Source organism: Stegostoma tigrinum, chromosome 41 (genome assembly GCF_030684315.1).
Source record: "Stegostoma tigrinum isolate sSteTig4 chromosome 41, sSteTig4.hap1, whole genome shotgun sequence".
In the NCBI taxonomy this organism is placed as follows: Eukaryota; Metazoa; Chordata; class Chondrichthyes; order Orectolobiformes; family Stegostomatidae; genus Stegostoma; species Stegostoma tigrinum.
In genome coordinates, this window is record NC_081394.1 from 685,257 (window position 1) to 704,468 (window position 19,212).

General features: G+C 54.8%; 1 protein-coding gene across 1 annotated transcript in view; it reads left to right on the top strand.

Annotated features, from left to right (window-relative positions):
* Nucleotides 1–10,146: 10,146 nt before the first annotated feature.
* LOC132206672 (collagen alpha-2(VIII) chain-like) overlaps nt 10,147–19,212 on the top strand; it is a 32,232-nt gene continuing 23,166 nt past the window's right edge. The window contains exon 1 of the mRNA XM_059641269.1: nt 10,147–10,239. Coding sequence (XP_059497252.1) covers nt 10,222–10,239 — 18 coding nt within the window. The 5' untranslated portion in view covers nt 10,147–10,221. The remainder of the gene's footprint in view (nt 10,240–19,212) is intronic.

A 19,212-nucleotide genomic window follows, 5' to 3' on the forward strand; every position in this document is an offset into this window, starting at 1 on the left:
GCGCCCCAGGACAGGAGACAGAACTGCAGATTCTAATATCGCCATCGTCAGGGCAGGAGGAAGAACTGCAGCACTCCCGAACACAGCCAGGACAGGAGGATTGACTACAGCCTCTAATACCGCCACCCGCAGGACAGGAGGAGGTACTGCAATGTCACTCACACCGCCACCCTCAGGGCAGGTAGTGTAACTCCAGCATCTAATACTGCCACTGACAGGACAGGAGGAGGAACTGCATTCACCTCTCTCCACTATCCTCAGGACTCGAGGAGGTCCCGAAGAAGAAACTGATTCGGCATAACAAAGTGTGGAGCTGACCCCCAAGGGTCGAGGCCCGAAACGTCAGCTTTTGTGCTCCTAAGATGCTGTGCTCATCCTGCCCCACACTTTGTTATCTCGGATTCTCCAGCATCTGCAGTTCCCGTTATCCCAAAACTCATTCGGCAGTTCCTCAGAGTCTATCCTGAGGTGTTGGATTTCCACAGCAGCTAGATTGCCTCACCCTGGAGCCATGGATGGTTGGGACATTCCAGATTCTGCCTCCACATGCCCCTTTCAGTGGCATTTGACATTGTTGCCTTGGCACACGCTCCTTTCCCAGATGGTAAGGTTTAGGGTGATTGGCTTCCATATGCCGGTGGAAGGGGTGTTGCACTTGTTCAGAGAAACACTCAGGGTGTCCATGTAGTGTTTCATCTCACAAACAAAAGCAAAGTTGCTGGAAAAGCTCAGTACGTCTGGCAGCATCTGTGGAGGAGAAAACGGAGTTAACATTTCGGGTCTGGTGACCCTTTCTCAGAACTGGGATGCAGAGGGATAAAGCTGAGGCCTTTGCTGAGTACGCAGCATTCAGCATCGGAGAGCGGAAGGTTAGGAGGGATGGTGAACACCCGACAGGAGGTGGGGTGGGATTGGGGAGGGTATAGAGTTAGGGGAAGGGAAGGAGAGGTAGGTTCCAGAGAGCCATGGGTATTTTTGAGTTGGTGCGTCTTGTGGGCCTTGATGCCTGAAAGGAAAAGAAAAAGTTTTTTGTTAGCACGAGGAATGAGCCGGAGGATGACGTGGAACTGCGGAGTGGTGCAGCCCTGAGCCAGTGAGTTACGGTGCTGTTGGAGAGAAAGGTTGAGAGTGCATGTGACGCCGCATGGCACTGAGGCCGCATGGCACTGAGGGTGGATCTCAGGATGTGGTGAAAGCAGCTGTCCGTGGAACGTTGAACATCTGTGATCCCGTGAGGATTCAAAACATGAGGAATGAAACTTCAGTTTGAATCCACGGGGGCTGAGTCTGAGCCGGAGGCAGTCACTGAGGAATGTGATATGGCGGTGGAAATGAGTTTTAGCAAATACCTGGACAAACACCAGGAGTGACAGTGAGATTAAAATTGATGGGCAAGAAGAGAGATCGGAACGGAAGTGCCAACGGAGAGAGGAACAGAAATTCATCAAGGAGGGCGTGCCTGGAAGAGATGTGGCAGTGAGTTAAATACTAAATAAAAACCAAAAGAACTGTGGATGCTGTAAATCAGGAACAAAACCACAAAGTTGCTGTGAAAGCTCAGCAGGTCTGGCAGCATCTGTAGAGGAAAAAACAGAGTTAACGTTCCAGGTTCAGTGACCTTTCCTCAGAACAGTGTTTCATCTCCCCTCCTGCAGATCATTCATCATGTCGGACCCCGGAGCACAGCGCGCATTTCGGAAGTGTGGTAAACAGTGCGGCTCACCAAGGTGGGGGGGGGGTCTTGTGTGACCAGAGCCTCAATACCGGGGATATTGGCCTGAGAGAGGACCGTCATGTTGGTCTGCCTACCCTGAAGTGGATTTGCAGGATTTTGTGAAGATGGTGCAAGTGATAACTCTCCAGGGATTTGTGGCTCTGCTGCACATGGTCCCTGTTTCTCATGCATACAGGGGTGGGGGCACAGGGTCATGGCTGCTCTGTGGACCATGAGCTTGGCGTCATTCCTCAGGCCACCCTTAGTGCAAGGGGCGGAACTGCAGGCTGTCTCACACTGCCACCCTCAGCACAGGAGGAGGAACTGCAGGCTGTCTCACACTGCCACCCTCAGCACAGGAGGAGGAACTGCTGCTGTCTCACACTGCCACCCTCAGCACAGGAGGAGGAACTGCTGCAGTCTCACACTGCCACCCTCAGCACAGGAGGAGGAACTGCAGGCTGTCTCACACTGCCACCCTCAGCACAGGAGGAGGAACTGCAGGCTGTCTCACACTGCCACCCTCAGCACAGGAGGAGGAACTGCTGCTGTCTCACACTGCCACCCTCAGCACAGGAGGAGGAACTGCAGGCTGTCTCACACTGCCACCCTCAGCACAGGAGGAGGAACTGGAGGCTGTCTCACACTGCCACCCTCAGCACAGGAGGAGGAACTGCTGCAGTCTCACACTGCCACCCTCAGCATAGAAGGAGGAACTGCTGCAGTCTCACACTGCCACCCTCAGCACAGGAGGAGGAACTGCAGGCTGTCTCACACTGCCACCCTCAGCACAGGAGGAGGAACTGCAGGCTGTCTCACACTGCCACCCGCAGCACAGGAGGAGGAATTGCTGGCTGTCTCACATTGCCACCCTCAGCACAGGAGGAGGAACTGCAGGCTGTCTCACACTGCCACCCTCAGCACAGGAGGAGGAACTGCAGGCTGTCTCACACTGCCACCCTCAGCACAGGAGGAGGAACTGCTGCAGTCTCACACTGCCACCCTCAGCATAGAAGGAGGAACTGCTGCAGTCTCACACTGCCACCCTCGGCACAGGAGGAGGAACTGCAGGCTGTTTTTCACACTGCCACCCATAGTGCAGGGGGAGGAACTGCATGCTGTCTCACACTGCCACCCTCAGCACAGGAGGAGGAACAGCTGCTGTCTCACAGTGCCACCCTTAGTGCAAGGGACGGAACTGCCGGCTGTCTCACACTGCCACCCTCGGCACAGGAGGAGGAACTGCAGGCTGTTTCACACTGCCACCCATAGTGCAGGGGGAGGAACTGCAGGCTGTCTCACACTGCCACCCTCAGCACAGGAGGAGGTACTGCAGGCTGTCTCACACTGCCACCCTTAGTGCAAGGGACGGAACTGCAGGCTGTCTCACACTGCCACCCTTAGTGCAGGGGGAGGTACTGCAGACCGTCTCACACTGCCACCCTCAGCACAGGAGGAAGAACTGCAGGCTGTCTCACACTGCCACCCTCAGCACAGGAGGAGGAACTGCAAGCTGTCTCACACTGCCACCCACAGCACAGGAGGAGGAACTGCAGGCTGTCTCACACTGCCACCCATAGTGCAGGGGGAGGAACTGCTGGCTGTCTCACACTGCCACCCATAGTGCAGGGGGAGGAACTGCTGGCTGTCTCACACTGCCACCCATAGTGCAGGGGGAGGAACTGCAGGCTGTCTCACACTGCCACCCTCAGCACAGGAGGAGGAACTGCAGGCTGTCTCACACTGCCACCCTCAGCACAGGAGGAGGAACTGCTGCTGTCTCACACTGCCACCCTCAGCACAGGTGGAGGAACTGCAGGCTGTCTCACACTGCCACCCTCAGCACAGGAGGAGGAACTGCAGGCTGTCTCACACTGCCACCCATAGTGCAGGGGGAGGAACTGCATGCTGTCTCACACTGCCACCCTCAGCACAGGAGGAGGAACAGCTGCTGTCTCACAGTGCCACCCTTAGTGCAAGGGACGGAACTGCAGGCTGTCTCACACTGCCACCCTCGGCACAGGAGGAGGAACTGCAGGCTGTTTCACACTGCCACCCATAGTGCAGGGGGAGGAACTGCAGGCTGTCTCACACTGCCACCCTCAGCACAGGAGGAGGTACTGCAGGCTGTCTCACACTGCCACCCTTAGTGCAAGGGACGGAACTGCAGGCTGTCTCACACTGCCACCCTTAGTGCAGGGGGAGGTACTGCAGACCGTCTCACACTGCCACCCTCAGCACAGGAGGAAGAACTGCAGGCTGTCTCACACTGCCACCCTCAGCACAGGAGGAGGAACTGCAAGCTGTCTCACACTGCCACCCTCAGCACAGGAGGAGGAACTGCAGGCTGTCTCACACTGCCACCCTCAGCACAGGAGGAGGAACTGCAAGCTGTCTCACACTGCCACCCTCAGCACAGGAGGAGGAACTGCAAGCTGTCTCACACTGCCACCCTCAGCACAGGAGGAGGAACTGCAGGCTGTCTCACACCGCCACCCATAGTGCAGGGGGAGGAACTGCTGGCTGTCTCACACTGCCACCCATAGTGCAGGGGGAGGAACTGCTGGCTGTCTCACACTGCCACCCATAGTGCAGGGGGAGGAACTGCAGGCTGTCTCACACTGCCACCCATAGTGCAGGGGGAGGTACTGCAGGCTGTCTCACACTGCCACCCATAGTGCAGGGGGAGGTACTGCAGGCCGTCTCACACTGCCACCCTCAGCACAGGAGGAAGAACTGCAGGCTGTCTCACACTGCCACCCTCAGCACAGGAGGAGGAACTGCTGCTGTCTCACACTGCCACCCTCAGCACAGGAGGAGGAACTGCAGGCTGTCTCACACTGCCACCCATAGTGCAGGGGGAGGAACTGCAGGCTGTCTCACACTGCCACCCTCAGCACAGGAGGAGGAACTGCTGCTGTCTCACACTGCCACCCACAGCACAGGAGGAGGAACTGCAGGCTGTCTCACACTGCCACCCATAGTGCAGGGGGAGGAACTGCAGGCTGTCTCACACTGCCACCCATAGTGCAGGGGGAGGAACTGCAAGCTGTCTCACACTGCCACCCATAGTGCAGGGGGAGGTACTGCAGGCCGTCTCACACTGCCACCCTCAGCACAGGAGGAGGAACTGCAGGCTGTCTCACACCGCCACCTGCAGGTCAGGAGGAGGAACCGCAGTGATAATGGGAACTACAGATGCTGTAGAATCCAAGATAACAAAGTGTGGAGCTGGATGAACACAGCAGGCCAAGCAGCATCTCAGGAGCACAAAAGCTGACGTTTCGGGCCAAGACCCTTCATCAGAGGGAAGAACTGCAGGCTCTCTCACATCGCTACCATTAGGACAGGAGGAGGAACTGCAGGCCTTTCGCACCACCCTCAGGTCAAGTGGAGGAACCACAGGCCTCACACTGCCACCATCATGACAGGAGGAGGAACTGTAGGCTCTATCACACCACCACCCTCAGGACAGGTGGAGGAACTGCAGGCTCTATCACACCACCATCCTCAGGTCAGGAGGAGGAACTGCAGGCTGTCTCACACTGCCACCCATAGTGCAGGGGGAGGAACTGCAGGCTGTCTCACACTGCCACCCATAGTGCAGGGGGAGGAACTGCAGGCTGACTCACACTGCCACCTTCAAGTCAGGAGGAGGAACTGCAGGCTCTATCACACCACCACCCTCAGGTCAGGAGGAGAAACTGCAGACTCTCACATCATCACCTTCAGGACTGGTCAAAATGCATTGGAATCAATGTTAAATTTCATTGTCAATGTCTACTCACACTAAGAAGAAGTTTCTGAGGAATGTAGAATGATCCACCTTGTCGAGAGTCTTGCTGCAGATTGCAATGATCAGGAGGGGCAAGTGTTGTGTGGCTGGAATCTCAGATTTCAGACATTTAGTCTGAGGCCCATTATCTCATACGCCTTGGGTGTTGCTGATATCCCTGAGCGTGCACACACACAGTGTTGATGATGTACTGCAGCTTGATAGCAAGTGTTAGAGTGCTTTTCAATCTGGCCTTGGGCTGTCAAATATCAACAGTTTCCCACTCATCCTGGAGGTTAGCTCTCCCCTAAGGGGAGCGACACAGAGGTGAACCTATGTTTTGGGACCTTCGCCTGCACACAGAGGGCCACATCCAGGACTGGAGGAGAAATCCCTTTCACTCCTACAGCCACCTATACCCCATCCCCATCTCGGTAACCTCCTCCAGCCCCTCCACCCCCTCCCTATCTCTGTAACTCTCTCCAGCACCTACACCCCCTCCCTATCTCTGTAAATCTCTCCAGCCCCTACACCCCCTCCCTATCTCTGTAACCCCCCTCCAGCCCCTACACCCCCTCCCTATCTCTGTAACCCCCTCCAGCCCCTACACCCCCTCCCTGTCTCTGTAACCCCCTCCAGCCCTTACACCCCCTCCCTATCTCTGTAACCTCCTCCAACCCCTGCACCCCCTCCCTATCTCTGTAACCCCCTCCAGCCCCTACACCCCCTCCCTATCTCTGTAACCCCCTCCATTCCCTACACCCCCTCCCTATCTCTGTAACCCCTTCCAGCTCCTACATTCCTCCCTATCTCTGTAACCTCTTCCAACCCCTACACCCCCTCCCTATCTCTGTAACCTCTTCCAACCCCTACACCCCCTCCCTATCTCTGTAACCTCCTCCAGCCTCTACACCCCCTCCCTATCTCTGTAACCCCCTCCAGCCCCTACACCCCCTCCCTATCTCTGTAACCCCCTCCATTCCCTACACCCCCTCCCTATCTCTGTAACCCCCTCCAGCCCCTACACCCCCTCCCTATCTCTGTAACCCCCTCCATTCCCTACACCCCCTCCCTATCTCTGTAACCCCCTCCAGCTCCTACATTCCTCCCTATCTCTGTAACCCCCTCCAGCCCCTACACCCCCTCCCTATCTCTGTAACCCCCCTCCAGCTCCTACACCCCCTCCCTATCTCTGTAACCTCTTCCAACCCCTACACCCCCTCCCTATCTCTGTAACCTCCTCCAACCCCTGCACCCCCTCCCTATCTCTGTAACCCCCTCCAGCCCCTACACCCCCTCCCTATCTCTGTAACCCCCTCCATTCCCTACACCCCCTCCCTATCTCTGTAACCCCTTCCAGCTCCTACATTCCTCCCTATCTCTGTAACCTCTTCCAACCCCTACACCCCCTCCCTATCTCTGTAACCCCCTCCAGCCCCTACACCCCCTCCCTATCTCTGTAACCTCTTCCAACCCCTACACCCCCTCCCTATCTCTGTAACCTCTTCCAACCCCTACACCCCCTCCCTATCTCTGTAACCTCCTCCAGCCTCTACACCCCCTCCCTATCTCTGTAACCCCCTCCAGCCCCTACACCCCCTCCCTATCTCTGTAACCCCCTCCATTCCCTACACCCCCTCCCTATCTCTGTAACCCCCTCCAGCCCCTACACCCCCTCCCTATCTCTGTAACCCCCTCCATTCCCTACACCCCCTCCCTATCTCTGTAACCCCCTCCAGCTCCTACATTCCTCCCTATCTCTGTAACCCCCCTCCAGCCCCTACACCCCCTCCCTATCTCTGTAACCCCCTCCAGCCCCTACACCCCCTCCCTGTCTCTGTAACCCCCTCCAGCCCTTACACCCCCTCCCTATCTCTGTAACCTCCTCCAACCCCTGCACCCCCTCCCTATCTCTGTAACCCCCTCCAGCCCCTACACCCCCTCCCTATCTCTGTAACCCCCTCCATTCCCTACACCCCCTCCCTATCTCTGTAACCCCTTCCAGCTCCTACATTCCTCCCTATCTCTGTAACCTCTTCCAACCCCTACACCCCCTCCCTATCTCTGTAACCCCCTCCAGCCCCTACACCCCCTCCCTATCTCTGTAACCTCTTCCAACCCCTACACCCCCTCCCTATCTCTGTAACCTCTTCCAACCCCTACACCCCCTCCCTATCTCTGTAACCTCCTCCAGCCTCTACACCCCCTCCCTATCTCTGTAACCCCCTCCAGCCCCTACACCCCCTCCCTATCTCTGTAACCCCCTCCATTCCCTACACCCCCTCCCTATCTCTGTAACCCCCTCCAGCCCCTACACCCCCTCCCTATCTCTGTAACCCCCTCCATTCCCTACACCCCCTCCCTATCTCTGTAACCCCCTCCAGCTCCTACATTCCTCCCTATCTCTGTAACCCCCTCCAGCCCCTACACCCCCTCCCTATCTCTGTAACCCCCCTCCAGCTCCTACACCCCCTCCCTATCTCTGTAACCTCTTCCAACCCCTACACCCCCTCCCTATCTCTGTAACCTCCTCCAACCCCTGCACCCCCTCCCTATCTCTGTAACCCCCTCCAGCCCCTACACCCCCTCCCTATCTCTGTAACCCCCTCCATTCCCTACACCCCCTCCCTATCTCTGTAACCCCTTCCAGCTCCTACATTCCTCCCTATCTCTGTAACCTCTTCCAACCCCTACACCCCCTCCCTATCTCTGTAACCCCCTCCAGCCCCTACACCCCCTCCCTATCTCTGTAACCTCTTCCAACCCCTACACCCCCTCCCTATCTCTGTAACCTCTTCCAACCCCTACACCCCCTCCCTATCTCTGTAACCTCCTCCAGCCTCTACACCCCCTCCCTATCTCTGTAACCCCCTCCAGCCCCTACACCCCCTCCCTATCTCTGTAACCCCCTCCATTCCCTACACCCCCTCCCTATCTCTGTAACCCCCTCCAGCCCCTACACCCCCTCCCTATCTCTGTAACCCCCTCCATTCCCTACACCCCCTCCCTATCTCTGTAACCCCCTCCAGCTCCTACATTCCTCCCTATCTCTGTAACCCCCTCCAGCCCCTACACCCCCTCCCTATCTCTGTAACCCCCCTCCAGCTCCTACACCCCCTCCCTATCTCTGTAACCTCTTCCAACCCCTACACCCCCTCCCTATCTCTGTAACCTCCTCCAACCCCTGCACCCCCTCCCTATCTCTGTAACCCCCTCCAGCCCCTACACCCCCTCCCTATCTCTGTAACCCCCTCCATTCCCTACACCCCCTCCCTATCTCTGTAACCCCCTCCAGCTCCTACATTCCTCCCTATCTCTGTAACCCCCTCCAGCCCCTACACCCCCTCCCTATCTCTGTAACCCCCCTCCAGCTCCTACACCCCCTCCCTATCTCTGTAACCCCCTCCAGCTCCTACATTCCTCCCTATCTCTGTAACTCCCTCCAGCCCCTACACCCCCTCCCTATCTCTGTAACCCCCTCCAGCTCCTACATTCCTCCCTATCGCTGTCACTGCTCCAGCCCCTACACCCTTCACTATCCTTCACTTCCTCCCGCCCCTACACCTCCACCATCTCTGTGGCCTCCTCCATCACCTACACCTGTTCCCTATTGCTCTAACCTCCTCCAGCCCCTACACCCTCCCAATGTCTGTAACCCCCTCCAGCCCTACAGGCTCTCCCTATTTCTAACCTCCTCCAGTTCCTACACCCCTCCCTATCTCTGTACCTTCTATCAATGCTCATTGTCACCCCTTCAAATAGTAACTCTCGTCGTCGTCTAAATAACATTTCAATAATAAATCATTTCCTTATCAGCCATTTACTCAACGATAAGATATCCTGACCTGATCAACTCGTGTTTACCAGTTTCCTGTGACAACGGCTTCCGATGAGCTGAGCTTCTGAGAAATAGACAATCGGTGTCATAGTTACTAAAGGTTTGGTGAGTCTCCATCAGCAGGGACCCCTCTGAAACCAAACAGCCCGGCTATAAGCCACTAAATTCAAAATCAGCACCAATTCTCTGACAACTTTATCACCCCCCGCTTCCCCCGGAAGAGGTTCATGAGAGACCCAGGTGGAGTGCAGGAGGCCTACACTGAGCCCAGACACATTAAGCACCTTTCCATACTGGCCGTGACCCACAGACTTCACAGAGATTCCCTTCCCTATGCTTTTAATCATCCTGGAAGGTTGTGCCCACTTCTGGGCCCTGCTGTTTGGGAAGGATGTGAAGCCTTTAGAGAGAATGGCCCCAGGGATGAAGGGCTTTGGAGAGACTGGGACTGGGAGTGTAAGGGGGGGCAGAGTCACTCGAGGGGTGTGGGTCTGGAATGTACTGCCTGAGAGTGTGGGCGGGTGGTGTGGTTCAGGGTCACTCCAGGCTGTGAAGAGGGAGTTGGAGAATTTGCTGTCCGTAGTATTGCAGGTTTCAATTGAAATATGGGGAGGTGTGGAGTGGCAGTGGGATTCTGTGCATTGCTCCAGCAAAGAGCTGGCACACAAATGATGGGCCAAGTGGCCTCACTACTCTGTCAACATTCTCTCTTTGCTCTGTCAGTTGCAGATGTTCCGTGGCTTCACTTCAGACGTGGGTTTTGTGCAGGTTCGTATTTCCTGCTTTCTGATGAAACACTCACTTCACAGCACCCAGAGAGACAGAACCAGACAGACAGAGAGAGAGAGAGAGACAGCCCCCGTCACGGCCAGATCTCAACAACTTGCAACAGCTATGGAAGGTGTAAGAAAGGTAACAAGTCTGTTCAAATGAATATCCGTGATTCTGACTCAGCGCCGCACTGTCGGAGGGTCAGTGCTGAGGGATCGGGCACTGTCGGAGGGTCAGTGCTGAGGGAGCGGGCACTGTCGGAGGGTCAGTGCTGAGGGAGCGGGCACAGTCGGAGGGTCAGTGATGAGGGAGCGCTGCACTGTTGGAGGGTCAGTGCTGAGGGAGCGGGCACTGTCAGAGGGTCAGTGCTAAGGGAGTGCCACACTGTTGGATGATTAGTGCTAAGGGTGCGCTGCGCTGTCAGATGGTCAGTGCTGAGGGAACGGGCACTGTCGGAGGGTCAGTGCTGAGGGTCAGTGATTTCTCTTTATTTCAGATAACATTTCATGAGCTACAGGTTGCTGTATGTTAATTGGAGCAAGTCAATGGTCTGAGCGATAGGATAATGGCTTTAGAAATGCAGCTGGCGATTCTCCAGAAACGTAGGTGTGTTCCACCAACCCTCTGCTGTATAACACTCTCCTCTGTCTCCTCTGTCAAGGTGTGGAGCTGGATGAACACAGCAGGCCAAGCAGCATCAGAGGAGCAGGAAGGTTGACGTTTCAGACCTTTCTGAAGAAACATCAGCTTTCCTGCTCCTGAGATGCTGCTTGGCCTGCTGTGCTCATCCAGCTTCACACCTTGTTATATCAGATTCTCCAGCATCTGCAGTTCCTGCACTCTCCTCTGTCATTTTTGTCTCAAACTAACCTTTCTCTGTTTCTTGGAGTTGTGAGGCACGGTCTCCCAGTTATCCGGCTGTGTGCTTTACCTACTTGTCCATGGAGCTCCTTGAAGAGCCTGTATCATCCTCCTGTCATTCTCCTGCCATTCTTATTGTGGCCTCACCATTCGAGTGCCAGGTCCTTATTTCCAGAGAAAAGCACCTGGCCGGGATTGGCAATTTGATTCGGAAGCGTGTCCTATTATTGGGCCGCGTTCCCGTGTTTAGAAAGCACGGCACAATTGTAAGGGGGCAATTGGTCAGGGGAGATGTGGGGAGGTTTCCCCTTGTGTGGGAGAGTCTTGGACCAAAGGGGCATCATCTCAGAATGAGGGGTCACCCAATGAAGACAGAGATGAGGAAGAAGTCATTCTCTCCGAGGGGAGTGAATCCGTGGAATTCTTTACCACAGAGGGGCTGCCACGGCTCTGTCATTCAGTATATTCAGGGCTGAGGTAGACAGATTTTTAATCAGGATGGGGAGAACCAAGGGGAAAGAGCCAGAATGATCAGATCAGCCATTGAATGGCACAGCAGACTTGATGGGCTGAATGGCCTTCTGCTATTCCTAGATCTTGTTGTTCAATGGAGATGGAGGAGCTTGTGAAGGCTCCTGCAGTTGATCATCACCAGGTCTTTGAGGGGCCTAAAAAGGCTTGCCCAAGCTTCCTGAGCCAATAGGAGTTGGATAAGGGGATCATGGATGGTCAGTAACCGAAGACCATAGTCAGGACGACTCACTGACGTTGAGTTTCACCAGTGCCAGGCTATGACCATCACCAATAAGAGAGAATCTCGCCACTGCCCCTTGACATTCAATGGTGTTCCCATCACTGACTCCCCCACTATCAACATCCTGGGGGTTACCATTGACCAGAAACTCAACTGGACCCACCACATAAACACAGCAGCTACAAGAGCAGGTCAGAGGCTGGGAATCCTGCAGCGAGTAACTCCCATCCTTACTCCCCGCCAAAGCCTGTCCCACCATTGACGAGGCACAAGTCAGGAGGGGGATGGAATACTCCCCACTTGCCCCTGGATGGGGACAGCTCCAACAACACTCGCGAAGCTCGACACCATCCAGGACAGAGCAGCCCCCGCTCGATCGGCCCCACATCCACAAACATCCCACCCCCTCCCCCACCGACGCTCAGCCGCAGCAGTGTGTACCATCTACAAGATGCTCTGCAGAACCTCACCAAGGCCCCTCAGGCAGCACCTTCCAAACCCACGGCCACTTCCATCGGGAAGGACAAGGGGCAGCAGGTCCATGGGAACACCAGCCCCTGCAACTACTACATCTCCTGGCAGTGCATTCCTGGCACCTACTACCTTCTGTGTAAATGTGTCCCTCATATCCTTTCGCATTCTCCCCTCTCACTTTAAACCTGTGGCCACTAGTATTTGACATTTCCACCCTGGGGAGAAACAGACTTTGACTACCCACCCTGTCCATGTCCCTCATGATTTGTGTATTTCTGTCAGGTGACCCCTCATCCTTTCAGGTTAGAAACAATCCATGTTTGTCCAACCTCCCCCTAGAGCTAATGCACTGTTATCCAGATGACACCACAGTGAACCTTGTCTGCACCTTCTCCAAAGCCTTTAGCCACCTGTCCTGGCCTGGCCTGGGGGTAGGGTTGGTCCTGAAATCTGGAACCCCGTACCTGAGCCTCTGTGTCTGTCCTGCTCTCTCTCTCTCAGTCCCCTAGCAGTCTGTCGCCTCTCGTGGGGGTGAGGCTCTGACTCAGTGGCTGTGGAAACTGCACGTGTTCAATCAGGTGCTGGGTTGACGCAGGTTTTTGTTGTAAATGTCACCCGCACCTCCTCCATCCCTCCCTCCTACACTCTCTCCATCACTGACCTCAATTCCTGTCTGAAAGTGCCTGACCTTGATGGATCTCAGGAGCTAAACAGACGCAGGCTGGGTTAGTATTTGGATGGGGGGATGCCAGGTGCAGTCGGCTTTTATGAAGAAATGGGCGGCACGGTGGCTCAGCAGTTGGTGCTGCTGCCTCATGGCACCGGGGACCCGGGTTCAATCCCACCCTCGGGTAACCGTCTGAGTAGAGTTTGCACATTCTCCCCGTGTCTCTGGGTTTCCTCTGGGTGCTCCGGCTTCCTCCCACAGTCAAACGATATGCGGGTTAGGGTGGATTGGCTGTGGGAAATTGTCCCGTAGTGCCCAGGGATGTGGGGGTTAGGGTGGATTGGCCGTGCTAAATTACCCATAATGCCCAGGGACGTGCAGGTTAGGGTGGGTTGGCCGTGCTAAATTACCCATAGTGCCCAGGGATGTGCGGGTTAGGGTGGATTGACCATGCTAAATTACCCATAGTGCCCAGGGATGTGTGGATTAGGTGGGTCTGGGGAATGGGTCTACGTGGGATGCTGTGAGGGTGGGTGTGGAATTGGTGGGCTGAAGGGCCTGTCCCCCCACTGTGTCAATGTGCTGGGAATCGTATCCCACACCAGGGTTTCAGATGGGGAGAGACCCAGCGTCGCAGAAATGTGTCGTATACGACCTGGTTATGGTTAACATAGGCTCTGGGTACAACCCTTCTACTGGGATCTTCGCATGTGTCCCCCAACTGCCCCACCCCAAGTCTCTGGGGTTTACCAGTTCACCTACTCACTACTGGGCAATGTGGCAGTGCATCTCCGGCTCAGCGTGCAGCCTCTCAGTTATATCCACATTGTCCTGAAGACACCACCACCCCCCGCCCCCACACGGACAAGCTGTGTCCATGTCTGTCACCCACCCTCTCAGCATCTGGGGGTCATGTTGCAACAGGGTGTGCTCTGGACTGAACAGGGGGGGCATCAATTTTCAGGGTCTACTGCTGGAGGCTCAGTAAGAATGTCAGAATGGTGCCCCCAACAGACCTCCATCCACCAACCTCTCCCACTCCCTTTAATATCCCTCCCAGTCTAATCCCACTCTCCCCCCTCACACCCCGTTCCCATTAAAATCCCACCCAGTCTAATCCCACTCTCCCCCCTCACACCCCGTTCCCATTAAAATCCCTCCCAGTCTAATCCCACTCTCCCCCCTCACACCCCGTTCCCATTAAAATCCCTCCCAGTCGAATCCCACTCTCCCCCCTCACACCCCGTTCCCATTAAAATCCCTCCCAGTCTAATCCCACTCTCCCCCCTCACACCCCGTTCCCATTAAAATCCCTCCCAGTCTAATCCCACTCTCCCCCCTCACACCCCGTTCCCATTAAAATCCCTCCCAGTCTAATCCCACTCTCCCCACTCACATCCCGTTCCCATTAATATCCCTCCCAGTCTAATCCCACTCTCCCCCTCACTCCCCGCTCCCTTTAATATCCCTCCCAGTCTAATCCCACTCTCCCACTCACCCCCCGCTCCCTTTAATACCCCACCCAGTCTAATCCCACTCTCCCCCTCACCCCCCGCTCCCTTTAATACCCCACTCAGTCTAATCCCACTCTCCCCCTCACTCCCCACACCCTTTAATATCCCTCCCAGTCTAATCTCACTCTCCCCCATCACTCCCCGCCCCCTTTAATATTCCTCCCAGTCTAATCCCACTCTCCCCCTTCACTCCCCGCTCCCTTTAATATCCCTCCCAGTCTAATCCCACTCTCCCCCTCACTCCCTGCTCCCTTTAATACCCCACCCAGTCTAATCCCACTCTCCCCTTCACTCCCCGCTCCCTTTACTATCCCACCCAGTCTAATCCCGCTCTCCCCGCTCCCTTTAATACCCCACCCAGTCTAATCCCACTCTCCCCCCTCACTCCCCGCTCCCTTTAATATCCCACCCAGTCTAATCCCACTCTCCCCCTCACTCCCTGCTCCCTTTAATACCCCACCCAGTCTAATCTCACTCTCCCCCTCACTCCCTGCTCCCTTTAATATCCCACCCAGTTTAATCCCACTCTCCCGCTCACCCCCGCTCCCTTTAATAACCCACCCAGTCTAATCCGACTCTCCCCCTCACTCCCTGCTCCCTTTCATATCCTACCCAGTCTAATCCCACTCTCCCCCTCACCTCCCGCTCCCTTTAATACCCCACTCAGTCTAATCCCACTCTCCCCCTCACTCCCCGCTCCCTTTAATATCCCACCCAGTCTAATCCCACTCTCCCCCTCACCTCCCGCTCCCTTTAATACCCCACTCAGTCTAATCCCACTCTCCCCCTCACTCCCCGCTCCCTGTAATATCCCACCCAGTCTAATCCCACTCTCCCCCTCACTCCCCGCTCCCTTTAATATCCCACCCAGTCTAATCCCACTCTCCCCCTCACTCCCCGCTCCCTTCTAATACCCCACCCAGTCTAATCCCACTCTCCCCCTCACTCCCCGCTGCCTTCGAATACCCCACCCAGTCTAATCTCACACTCCCCCTCAATCCCCGCTCCCTTTAATATCCCACCCAGTCTAATCCCGCTCTCCCCTTCACTACCCACTCCCTTTAATATCCCACCCAGTCTAATCCCACTCTCCCCCTCACTCCGTGCTCCCTTTACTATCCCACCCACCTAATCCCGCTCTCCCCGCTCCCTTTAATACCCCACCCAGTCTAATCCCACTCTCCCCCTCACTCCCCGCTCCCTTCTAATACCCCACCCAGTCTAATCCCACTCTCCCCCTCACTCCCCGCTGCCTTCTAATACCCCACCCAGTCTAATCTCACACTCCCCCTCAATCCCCGCTCCCTTTAATGTCCCACCAGGTCTAATCCCGCTCTCCACTTCACCACCCACTCCCTTTAATATCCCACCCAGTCTAATCCCACTCTCCCCCTCACTCCGTGCTCCCTTTAATATCCCACCCAGTCTAATCCCACTCTCCCCTTCACACCCCACTCCCTTTAATATCCCACCCAGTCTAATCCCGCTCTCCCCTTCACTCCACACTCCCTTTAATATCCCACCCAGTCTAATCCCACTCTCCGCCTCACTCCATGCTCTCTTTAATACCCCACCCAGTCTATTCCCACTCTGCCCCCTCACTCCCCGCTCCCTGTAATACCCCACCCAGTCTAATCCCACTCTCCCACCTCACTCCCCGCTCCGTTTAATATCCCACCCAGTCTAATCCCACTCTCCCCCCTCACTCCCCGCTCCCTTTAATATCCCACCCAGTCTAATCCCACTCTCCCCCTCACTCCCCGCTCCCTTTAATACCCCACCCAGTCTAATCCCACTCTCCCCCTCACTCCCTGCTCCCTTTAATATCCCACCCAGTCTAATCCCACTCTCCCCTTCACTCCCCGCTCCCTTTAATATCCCACCCAGTCTAATCCCACTCTCCCCCTCACTCCCCGCTCTCTTTCATATCCCACCCAGTCTAATCCCACTCTCCCCCTCACTCCCCGCTCCCTTTAATACCCCACACAGTCTAATCCCGCTCTCCCCCTCACTCCCCACTCCCTTTAATATCCCACCCAGTCTAATCCCACTCTCCCCCTCACTCCCTGCTCCCTTTAATATCCCACCCAGTTTTATCCCACTCTCCCTCCTCACTCTCACACCTTTAATACCCCACCCAGTCTAATCCCCCTCTCCCCCTCACTCTCACACCCTTTAATACCCCACCCAGTCTAAACCCACTCTCTCCCCTCACTCCCTGCTCCCTTTAATATCCCACCCAGTCTAATCCCACTCTCCTCCCTCACCCCCCGCCCCCTTTAATATCCCACCCCGTCTGATCCCACTCTCCCCCCTCACTCCCTGTTCCCTTTTATACCCCACCCAGTCTAATCCCACTCTCCCCCTCACTCCCCGCTCCCTGTAATATCCCACCCAGTCTAATCCCACTCTCCCCCTCACTCCCCGCTCCCTGTAATATCCCACCCAGTCTAATCCCACTCTGCCCCTCACTCCCCGCTCCCTTTAATACCCCACCCAGTCTAATCCCACTCTCCCCCCTCACTCCCTGCTCCCTTTAATACCCCACCCAGTCTAATCCCACTCTCCCCTTCACTCCCCGCTCCCTGTAATATCCCACCCAGTCTAATCCCACTCTGCCCCTCACTCCCTGTTCCCTTTATTACCCCACCCATTCTAATCACACTCTCCCCCTCACTCCCCTCTCAATGGCTCTGGCTGGTTTGATTTCAGTTCTGAAGGATCACTTTAGGTCTCGAGTTAATATTTCCTTATTCCTGTCACTGACGCAATGCACGATGTCTCTCTTATACGTATTAAAACCTGAAGAAGCCACTTTCTCATCTGAATTATCTCGTGTCAAACAAATTATTACCATGCTGTAGCTCCCACATCGCAGAATGTGTCAATGTGGTACTTTACTTCTCTCAGCCTTTATGTTTGTGTGAATAAGTCTGGGCTGAAATAAGGTATTTGAGACTGTGTGACACTTGCACCCTGACATTTATCAAAGCTGTCACCATTGTCTGAAAGACTCCATCCCTGGGCAATCTGTCGACCACAATAGGCCATTCCAGTGTTAAAGTGAAACACCCCAGAGGCTGGAAGTTGGGAACAAAAGTGCTGGAGAAACTTCTGAAGAAGGGTCCAGACCCAAACCGTCAGCTTTCCTTCTCCTCTGATGCTGCTTGGCCTGCTGTGTTATCTGCTGGAGAAACTGGGCAGGTCTGCTACATCTAGGGGAGAGAAGCAGGGTGAACATTTCAAGTCCAGAATGGCTCTTCTTCAGAATCCTGTGTCTTCACATCAAAGATGCTGAAGTTGGCCTCTTTCTGAGAGTCAGAATGGTTTGAATCAAGGTTCTCCAGGATCCAGAAATAATAAGAACTGCAGATGCTGGAGAATCCGAGATAACAAGGTGTGGGGCTGGATGAACACAGCAGGCCAAGCAGCATCTTAGGAGCTAGAAAGCTGATGTTTCGGGCCTAGACCCTTCCCCGAAATGTCAGCTTTCCTGATCCTCTGATGCTGCTTGGCCTGATGTGTTCATCCAGCCCCACACCTCGTTATCTCCAGGATCCAAACAGCTTGTGTTCTGGTGTCCGTGTGCACAGCACAATGTAAAATTGTTGGGCACAGGGAATGCTCGAATGTGACATCTTTAAGATTACACCCGGGAATGGGATCCTGTTTGTGAGTACGAACATTTCAAAGACAGGCATTATGGGAACAGCCAGGGCCATTCAGTGAATTGGAAACATGCTCACTCTGATGTGGAAGAACTAGAAACATCCTTCCTGTAGCAGGGAGACCAGAACTGCACCCAGTATTCCAAAAATGGCCCTCACCAATGTCCTGTACAGCTACAACATGCCATCTGTAATATTTGGCCCATATCCCTTCAAACCTTTCCCATTCACCTACTTTATCCAAATGTCCACATCCACCACTTCCTCAGGAAGTTCATTCCACACACAAACCACCCTCTGCGGAAAAAGAGTTGACCCTCATTCCCTTTTTAAAACTTTCTCCTCTCACCTTAATACACAGCTTCCTAGTTTTGCCATTCACCTTATCCATGCCCCTCATGACTTTATAAACCTCAATTAGGTCTCCCCTCAACCTCATATTCCAGGGGGAAAAAAGTCCAGCTTTTTGTTTTAACTCAGTCCCTCCATTCCCAGCAACATCCTGGTAAATCTCTCCCGAACCCTCTCCAGTTTAATAATGTCCTTCCTGTAACAGGGCGATCAGAGCTGGACCCCGTGCTCCAGAAGTGGCCTCACCCACGTCCTGTACAACCTCAACGTGACGTCCCCAGCTCCTACACTCGAAGGTCTGAGCGATGAAGGCAAGCGTGCTAAACGCCTTCTTAACCCCCTGTCTGTGTGTGACACAAACTTCTAAGGATTATGTACCTGACCCCCTCAGTCCCTCTTTTCTGCGACATACCCAAGGCTCTGCCTTTCATTGTGTGAATCTGACCCTTGTTTGTTATTTGGTGTTGACCTTCTTAAATATGTACCTGACCCCCTTGGTCCCTCTGTTGTACAACACGACCCAAGGCCCAACCACTCATCGTATAAACCTGACCTTTGTTTGTTTTGCCAAAATGCAATACCTCACATTTTTCCTGGCCATTCCCTATGGATAACCTCATATTTTTCCACGTTATATTCTATCTACTGTGTTCGAACCCGTTCATTATGCCTGTCCAAATCCTCCTGAACCATTTTTACATCTTTCTCACAAACACACGGTCCTGTTTCACTTTGATCATCCACAAATTTGGAAGTATTATATTCAGCCCCCGCTCGATCGGCCCCACATCCACAAACATCCCATCCCCTCCCCCCACCAACGCT